Consider the following 9,935-nt stretch of genomic DNA (forward strand, 5'->3'; position numbering starts at 1 on the left):
CACCGCCGGGGCGAGGGAGGCTGGGGAGACCCGGCCCTCACCTTCCTGTCCCGGGTGGCCCGCCCGCCGTCCCGGATGCCGCGGGAGCCCGGGCTTCCGGCTCAGGCCGGAAGTGCACGCGGGCCGCCCCCAGAGGCCCGCCCCTCCCTGACGTCAGGGCGCCTCGGGCTGCGGCGTCGCGGGGCTGAGCGCGTCTTTGCAGGTGGCGGCCGCCCAGACGTCAGGGCGCCTCGGGCTGCAGCATCGCGGGCATTGAGCGAGTTCTTGCAGGTGGCGGCGGCCGAGACGTCCGGGATCTTTGGGCTGCAGCTTCGCGGGGCTGAGACGTCAGGGCGCCTCGGGCTGCAGCATCGCGGGCATTGAGCGAGTTCTTGCAGGTGGCGGCCGCCGAGACGTCAGGGATCCTCGGGCTGCGGCATCGCGGGGCTGAGCGCGTCCCTGCTAGTGGGGGCCGCCGAACCTAGCGGCTTGGCTCGCAGAACCGGTCACTTCGTCGCTGCCCACTGCCGCTGCGTGGCCGCTCCTCCCGACCCGGCTTCTCCGCTCTCCATCCGAGCCCGGCCCTCGAGCCTCTGCAGGTGGGCTCCGGCTGGGACCTTTCGGACCGCGGCGAGGGGAGGCGGGTCCGGCGGCGGTTCTGGGCTGTGCGGCCTGAGTCGTGCACCCCTTACTAAGCCACTGCTTTGTCCTCGCAGGCTGCTGAGCTCCGGCCGCTAACGGGGCGCGCAAGACTGAGCCTCCGCCGGGCATCTGCGCACCTTGCACGGAGCGCCATGACGCTGCGGCTCTTAGAGGACTGGTGCCGAGGGATGGACATGAACCCCCGCAAAGCGCTGCTGGTCGCCGGCATCCCCCCTACCTGCAACGAAGCCGAGATCCAGGAGGCTCTGCAGGCGGGCTTAGCGTCCCTGGGCCCGCACCGCCTCCTCGGGAGGATGTTCCGGAGGGACGAGAACAGGGTTGTGGCCCTGATAGGACTGACACAGGAGACTAGTCTTGCTGTGGTCCCTAAGGAGATCCCGGGGAATGGGGGTGCCTGGCGAGTGATTTTTAAGCCCCCTGACCCAGATAATGAATTTTTAAGCCGATTAAATGAATTCTTAGAGGGAGAGGGCCTAACCGTGGCTGAGTTTACCAAAGCTCTTGGGTATGGGAACGACCCATTTGACCTAGAGCCGAATTTAGCCCCACAGGTGGGGACCCCTATGTTGGCAGAGGCTTTAGACGAGGCTCTTCAGCCTGCCCTGCAGTACCTAAAATACAGAAAGCTGAAAGTCTTCTCCGGCAACAATCCTCCTGAACCTGGAGAAGAAGGCTTCGATTCCTGGCTGTTGCATACCACTCATATGATGAAGGCCTGGCAGGTGTCAGATGCTGAGAAAAGGAGGCGCTTGCTGGAGTGCCTGCGAAGCCCCGCATTTGACGTAATCCGGGTCCTCAAGATAAACAATCCTTTAATCACAGTCCCTGAATGCCTACAGGCACTTGAACAGGTGTTTGGCGTTATCGATAACCCTAGGGAGTTGCAGGTTAAATTTCTAACCACTTACCAGAACCCTAATGAAAAGTTAACAGCTTACGCGCTGAGGCTGGAGCCTTTAATACAGAAGCTGGTAGAGAGGGGAGCCTTAGAGAAAGAAGTCGTGAATCAGGCCCGCCTAGACCAGATCCTTGCTGGGGCCGAGGACAGAGCGCTTCGTAGGAGACTTGATCTACCAGCGGGCCCGGCGCCTGGCCTGCTACAGTTACTGACACTGCTGAAGGAAGACGAGACAGCTGAGGAGGAGGAAGAGGACTCTCTTGAGGATGGATCAGTGGAGACTTTGACCTGAGCGTAGGGAACCAGGAAAGGCTACCTGACAGCAGAGCTGTCCCACAGTCAAGTGAGAGACCTTACCCAGTTCCCTCCTGTGCTGACAAGTCCCTGACTTTGCACAGAGTTCAACATAAACCCAGTGTCATTTCTGTAGTGATTTAATGTCACCTACGTGTGTCATGGACTAGGAAGGATGAAAGTGTACACTGCTCTTTGTGTATTTAAAGAAAACCCCTCTGTCAGTTTATTCTGTCATATGCAGTTGTGCAGAAGTATGCATCACTTCACACGTGTTAGTCCAGGGTCATGGGCACAGTCCAGGCACCCAGGCTGACCCGAAGGTCAGTTTGGCAATAGGGGCAAATGTGACTTGTCGATGGTTTATCGAAACTAGTTTGGAGGTATCAGTTGTCTGTTACATTTATGCTGAAAATCATGCGTGGTAGTCAAAATATTCCAGTATTTTCCACATGAATAAGAGATTTTGCTAATGTTGTGCCATCAAAAAGAAGAATTGCATGCTTTCAGAGGTTATAGTTTGCAACAACCATCTCTACCCCCAGGCTTCTCATATGCCCTAAAACATGTAGATGTTCTGAACATCATTTTGGATAAATTTTACAAATGAGAGCTTATAAATTAAAGGAATGCTAATGAAATCACTTGTCTGTTTTACTCGTATCAGGGTTTCTACAGTGACTGCATGTGAACAATCCCAGAAAGCTGCAACCCGAAAGCCATGGGGGTTGCACTCTTATGGCCTCTTGTCTCTTGGTGTCATGGCGTCTTGGGTGCTTTTATAAGTTAAATTCCTGGGGGCCCTTCTGTGGAAGAATGACGTGAAGTAAGACTGTACAAATTGTTATGTGTTGTTCATAACCATAGCAGCCTTCTAAAACGATAGAACTGCCTTATGCAGATTCATAGTATGGGAGCAAATCACCAGATCCTGGTGGGTTCATACTTTCACCTTTTGGTTAGCTGAAAGCTTAACTTTTGTGTCACCAGGGTTCCTCGCACACAGAAGGGTGGTTCCATGCCGCCCGGTCATCTGTGACTCATGGTAGCTCCCCTTTGTACAGCAGAGGGAACCGTGGCCCAGCCCTGCACCACCCTCATTCTGCTGTGCTTACGTCTGCGGGCCTGGTCACTGTCAGTACAGCTCTCTCAGAGCCTTACTTTTTTTTTTTTTTAATTCTTTCTGCCTCTCTGCTTTACCAAGCATGATGTCCTGCAGGGACTGGCCGCTTCTAACATGCTCATAGTATGTGAGTCGAAAATTTCACCATCCCTGTATCTAGCGAGCACTGTGTACTTTGAAGACACTTGTTTGCTCTTTTAGCAGTCCATGATATATTTGATATTCTTCATGAACACTGTGTTTCAAAGGCATCAATTCTTTACTCATTGTCAAACTTCACGTGCACACAGCACGGCTTGGGTCCTGAGTCCTCAGAGTGTCATTTTTGCTCCAACTTACAGAGGCCCTTGGCAGATAGATCCATTGCAAAATACAACATCAGGTTTCTCGTCCGCTGCTTTCATCGCTGTTGATTGTGAATCTCAGTAAAATTAAGTCCTTGACAGCTTCAGTCTACAGAGAGTGGTTAGGCGCCATGGGGTTGTGTACGACTCACAGTGACCCTATGAACAACACATCTGAACCTGGCTCTATCCTGGGCCAGCCTCACAACCTCTGACACCCTTGACTCCCTTGCAGCAGTCAGTCCATCTGGTTGAGGTCTTCCCTTCCCTCGCCATCCTCCCAGCTTCCTGAGCGTGATGTCCTCTAAGGAGTTGCCTCTTAAGTAGTACAGGTCATGTGCTGCAGAAGCAAATGTGATGACAAGAAGGAAGAAAAGGATGAATTTTTTTTTTTATCTTTTCTCAATCTTAAAAGTACTGTAGCAAAATTTGGCTTCATAATTGTGAAATAAGTTTCCCAAGGCTAAACAGCTACAAGAAGCAAGGTCAGAATTCTGCTCTCTTTTATTGCAAGGCCCATTTTCCTTCCATGCCCACGGAAGATGAAGGAGCAATTGTGAAGGTGTATCTAGCCCAGCAATCTCCACCGGGAAGCAGGGTAACAGTTAACCCAAGGCTGCTGTTGTCTGGTTGATTGCTACCCCTTGTATGCCGTTGAGTCAGAACCGACCCAGAGGGATGTCATCTCACAGGAGGAGATTGCACATCCTTCTGTGGAGCATCCGGTGGATTTGAACTGTGTGCCTTTGGGGTTGCAGCAGTTTCTTACCACTAGGCCAGCAGAGCTCCCCATTACATGTTAAGAGTTGTGCACCATCGAGTTGTAACTGACCTATAGCTGACCCTCCAGCAGGTTTTCAGGGGCAGTAATCACATGGAAGGAGATTGCGGAGCAGCTGGTGCATTTGAACCTCATGCCTTTGGGATTGCAGCACAGATTCTCACCACTAGGCCACTGCACAGTAAGATTCCCAAGGTTGTTCAAATCTTGACTAGAGCAGCTGGTAGATTATAAAACCGAGGGACCTGACACATTAACTCCAAGCCTCCTTTTGGTGTTAACCACCTTCCATAAATGCAAATCTTGTATCTGTTGGTGTGAGATGTGACCTTGTGCTATAAACTCAAGCTCACTTGTCATTGCCTCTGTTCTGACTCCTGGTCATAGCGCCCCCAACTGTTATGCAGTAGAACTGTTCCAAAGGTTTTTCTTGACTGTACTCTTCACAGCAGGTGAGCTCCATGGAGACCTAGCTGCTTGTTCTTTTGGCTGTCCACGGGATAGTCAATACTCCTCTCCAACACCACAGTTCAAAGGTAGTAATTCCAGCTCTCAGCAGCAAAGCAAGTGCTTGCAAAGACCATGGTCTGAATCAGGTGCACCTTAATCCTTAAACTGACATCATTGCTCCTAAGTAATTTGGAGAGATCCCTGACTACAGACTTTCCCAGAGCAATATGTCTCCTGATCTCCTGACTACTGGTACTGATTGTGGATCTAAGTAAGATGACAGTTTCAATCTTTTATCCATCTATCACAATGTCTCATCTCGGTCCAATCCAATTATAAGAATTTTGGTTTCCTTGATGTGGAGATGCAATCCCAATTGAAAGTTGCAGTGTTTGAGCTTCTGCAGCAAATCCTCCTCACTTTCAACAAGCAAGGTTGTGTCATCTGCATACTAAATGTTATTTATTGATGAGTCGTCTTCCAGTGCTGATACCATACTCTTCTTAGAGTCCAGTTTCTCGTGTAATTTGCTCAGCATACAGATTGAATAGGTATGGAGAAAGGATATAACCCTGATACATACTTTATTAATTTTAAACCATGTAATGTTCCCACAACAGCCTCTTGGTCTAGGTCTAGGTTTTGCATGAGCAAAATTAAGTGTTATGGGATCCCCACGCTTCTCAATCTTAACCATAATTTGTTATGATCTACACAGTCAAATTATGTGTGTTATGCTGAAGTGTTGGGGGTTTTAAAAGAAATAAAATTTTATTGCACTGTTAGTGCAATTTTAAGAGTAATTTAACTTTAGTTCTCTAAGTTTTATTTTTTTAATATGAAAAAATATTCAAAGGAAACACTCAGAAAACAGGCAACTCTGTTGGCCTAGTGGGTCAGGAGTTGCACTTCCAATTGAAAGGTACATGATTCGAATCCACCAGTCGCTCCATAGAAGGATGGACAGTCTCCTTCAATGTGATTTACTGCCCTGAAAACCTGCTAGAGAGTCAGCTGTGAGTCAGCTTGGACTCCAAGGGACACAACAACACTCAGGAAACAAAAAGAGGGGACATATCGAGGGGACACACAGAAGCTAGCCTTTAGAGGGTCTACAATGGCCAAAGGTGTGGGTTTTAGGAACAAAACAGTATTGGGATATAACCCAAAATCTCCATGAATAGATGCTGATATAAACAACTAATTGAATAAACAAATGTGCATGAAGTCTTCCCTACAGAATAATTCTAAACCACGCATGTAACCCATCCCCTACAGGAAGTGGAGACTTATCTCCTCCTCCTTTTTCTTTTAAATTTTACTATATTTTTTAAAAAGATTTACTATATTTTTGTGTGTATACCAGCAAATCAGATCTGACTGGTACAGGAAGAAATTGCCCCTCTTTCACCGGCAGAGCATCTGGTGGATTCGAACCGCACACCCCTGGGGTTGCAGTACAGCTTCTTGCCACTAGGCCACCAGAGCTCCCTATCTCCTTTCTTGAATGTAGGCTGTACTTGATTTGTTTCCAAAGAACAAAGTGTGAAAAGGGGAAATAGAAACTTTTCAGTGCAGAAACTTTGCAAGTGTTTCCTTGGTTAAGGAATCAAGGTTAGCATCAGTATTGTACTGGTGTTGGGTCCTGTCAAGTTGGGTCCAGCTCACAGCAACCCTGTGCACAGTAGAACAAAAACTACCCAGGTCTACATCATCACCTGCACAATCTGTGCACTCTGTGCCTAAGCCCCTGTTACAGCCAGGGGATCAATGCAGTCCCATTGAGACTCTCCCTCTTTCTCACGGTCTCACTGCCGTCCCAAAGGCAGGGGAGGTGGTTCAAATCCACCAGCTGTTCCCTCGGAGGAAAATGGGAATCTCCTCCTGTACAGTTTATTATTTTTTTTTAATTATTATTATTAATTCTAAAGAAAATTTAGATATTTTGGATTTCCATTCATTCACTGTTGCACTTTTCTCCCTGCCCACCTCTCCCCTCCAGTTTGTTCTTTTTTGAAAAGTAAAAGAAAAATTCTTTCATTGTTATACAATCCGTCCCCCCAGGTCCACTCCACTATGCAGCCCTCGTTCTGGACTCCTGTCATGACAAAAATACCTAATCGTATATACCCTTTAAACAGTTCTCTCTCTCTCTCTCTCATCTGTTTCAATACAGTATATATAATTTATCCCATCTTTCTCAGTTTCCCCTCCAACCCCAATGTCAGTCCCGTTTTACAATAGTGGCACTATGAAGTATTTGTCCTTTTGTGACTGCTGTGCTGTTAATTATTGCTGTGTGCCATGGAGTCTACTCCAACTCGTAGTGTCCCTGTGAACACTGTCTCTGAACCCTGCTCTAACCTGAGCCAACCTCACTGTCTCTGATATACCTGACCCTGTTGCCACAGGCACTGTGTCAATCCATCTCATCCAGGGTCGTCCTTTCCTACGCTGTCTCTCCACCCTTCCATGCATGATGTCCTTCTCCAAGGACTGGTCCCTCTTGGCAACATGCCCATGGTATATGAGATGGAGCTTTAAAATCCTTGCCTCTCAGGAGCAACCAGGCTTCACCCTCTCTGGGATAGACCTGTTTATTCTCTTGGAAATCCATGGTATGTTCAAAACTCTTCTCTAGGACCACAACTCAAAGGCATAATTATTCTTCTGTCATCCTTACTCATTACCAGCTCTTAGATGCATAGCAAGCAAATGAGAAGATCAGGGTCTGGATCAAGTGCACTTTAGACTGACATCTTGTTCTTTAGTACTCTGGAGAGGTCTCTGACAGCAGACTTTCCCAAAGCAACTCTTCTTTGATTTCCTGCTTCTGCCAAGATTGATGCAACTCTGGATGTGCCCGCCAGGTTGTGCCAAGAAATCTAGAGGACAGCTACCTGTTAACTTACTGGAAGAGATCCACATTAGTTTTTCTTCCCCAAAAAAGATGACCCAACAGAGTGTGGAAATTATGGAACAATGTCACTAATACCACATGCAAGCAAAATCTTGCTGAAGATTATCCAAAATCAACTAAAACAATGCCTTAGCAGAAAACTTCCAGAAATACAAGACAGGTTTAGAAGAGGCCATGGCACTAGGAATAGCATTATCGATGTCAGATAATGTCAGATGGATCTTGGAAAGCAGAAAGTACCTGAAGGATGTCTATTTGTGTTTTACCGACTCTTCAAAGACATTTGACTGTGTGGATCACAACAAACTGTAGCTAACATTGAGATGAATGGGAATCCCATAAAACTTGATTGCATTCATGGGAATGCAAAACTTATACCTAGACCAGGAAGTTGTTCTCCAAACAGAGCAAAGGAACACTACATGGTTCAAAATCAAGAAAGGAGTGTGTCATGAACTTAGCCTTTCTCCTTATCTTTTCAATCTCTATGTGGAACAGATCATTTGGGAGGCTGGACTATATGAAGAAGAATGTGGCATCAGGACCTGTGTTAGGCAGATGACACAACCTTGCTTGCTGAAACAGAGGAGGACTTGAAGTGTTTGCTGCACACGGTCAAGGACTACAGCCTTCAATTTGGATTGCATCTTAACACCAAGAAAACAATGATCATCACCACCACGCCAACTGGAGTATCATAGTAGATGGAAAAAAATATTGAGGTCAGTCTCCAGACTGACATTGTTGCTCTTCAGTACTTTGGAGAGGTCTCTGACGGAAAACTTTCCCAATGCAATATATCTTTTAATTTCCTGATTGCTGGTACCAAGAGTGTTGATTGTGGAGCCAAGCAAACTGAAGCTGTTAACAATCTCCGTCTCTTTACCAGCTATAATGATGATGCCATTCGGCCCATAGTGTAGCAGCTATCACGTCTGCTTTAAATGAAGGTCCTGGGTTTGAGCCCTAGTGGAACCAGAAAGTAGCCTGACTGGTACTTGTCAAAATTGTCCAAATCATGGAAAACAAAGCAAGACAGAAACTGTTACAGACCAGACAACCAGGAGGCTAAGGACAGAATGCAGTGTGGTTTCATGGACAGGTCTTAGAACAGATGAAGGACATTAGTAGATAATGATATCTAGATAGAGTCTGGAGTTTAGTTAATGACGCTGTGTCACTGTTGCTTTCTTAAAGGTGGCAGATGCACCGCGGTAATGCAAGATGTTAATGATGGCAGACAGCCAATGCTGGTGAAGTGAGAGATTGGAGTCTGGCACTTCCTGAGAAAGTTGGGAATAGAAATACTATGTGATCCAATAGTCCTACCATTTGTATCGATCTCAAACATGTAAGAACAGCAGCACATACTAACAGACACACACCCATGTTTAGTGAGACACTATTTGCAATAACAAGGAGTTGGAAACAACTCAAGTGCCATCAATGAATGAATGGCTTCAAAAATTATGGTACATTCACACACTTGAGTATTGTTCATCGCTGAAAAAACAAAATTCACGACATAAAATTCATGTGTGGATGAATCAATAATAAATTATGCTGAATGATATGTTAGTATCAGAAAGACAATTATAATCATAAGACTACTATTATTAAAAGCTAAGGAAAGGTTTATACATAAATACACTCAATATAGAAGAGTATTGAGAGTACCATGGACTGCTAGGAAAACAAGCAGATTCATCCTGGAAAGGGTTAAACCGGGCGGCTCCCTGAAGGCAAGGATTCTGAGGCTTCATCTAACTTACTTTGGACATGTAAGGAGGGAGAGGTCCTTGGAGAGGGACCTCATGCTTGGTAGGGTGGAGGGACAGCGCAGAAGGGAAGGCCCTCTATGAGGTGGATTGATTCAGTGACTGGGGTAATCGGGATGGGTGTATCGGAGACAGTGCGATTGGCACAGGACAGAGCAGAGTTTAGGGCTGTTGTACATAGGGTCGCTATGAGTCACAAGTGACTCAACAGCACATAAAACAACAACAATGGTAGGGATGATAAAGGAAGCAGAGAGGTAAAAACTAATAAATGGATAAATTGTATGAAGAGAAAGGCAATACCCAGTGAAGGATTCATTCACTCACTAGTTGCTGTGAAGTCAGAACTGACTCAGCTGATCTCCAGTGAGTTTGGAGTCTATACTCAACCCTGGAGGAGATTGCCTGTTTTTCCCACAGGGAGCCACTGGTGGACTTGAACTACCAGTGAGATGCCACCTTTGTGTTAGCAGCACATGTGGTTCAAGGCCATCCGCTTCCCCATAGGAAAAGGATGAGCGGTCTCCTCCCGTGTTATTTTAACTGCCTCTGAAAACCCACTGGAGAGTCAGCTATGCGTCAGTTCCGACTCTTAAGATACACAACAACAATCAATACTATGCAACAAAATATCTCTGAATAATTATATAAAAACTATGATTTATAAAGTCCTCAATTTTCTAAATAATGATATTTTTTAAAGAT

At 46.5% G+C, this 9,935-nt stretch overlaps 1 protein-coding gene across 1 annotated transcript; it reads left to right on the forward strand.

Annotated features, from left to right (window-relative positions):
• Positions 1–773: 773 nt before the first annotated feature.
• On the forward strand, positions 774–1,832 carry MOAP1 (modulator of apoptosis 1). Its single transcript, XM_006879207.1, has one exon. It carries the CDS (start codon positions 774–776, stop codon positions 1,830–1,832), a length of 1,059 nt encoding a protein of 352 aa, XP_006879269.1.
• The last annotated feature ends 8,103 nt before the right edge of the window (positions 1,833–9,935 follow it).

This window comes from Elephantulus edwardii, unplaced genomic scaffold, assembly GCF_000299155.1.
Source record: "Elephantulus edwardii isolate Elephantulus edwardi_28Jun2011 unplaced genomic scaffold, EleEdw1.0 scaffold00002, whole genome shotgun sequence".
In the NCBI taxonomy this organism is placed as follows: domain Eukaryota; kingdom Metazoa; phylum Chordata; class Mammalia; order Macroscelidea; family Macroscelididae; genus Elephantulus; species Elephantulus edwardii.

What these genes read in the sequence shown, in the direction of transcription:
- MOAP1 (XM_006879207.1), top strand. Translation starts at nt 774, where the DNA reads ATGACGCTGCGGCTCTTAGAGGACTGGTGCCGAGGGATGGACATGAAC.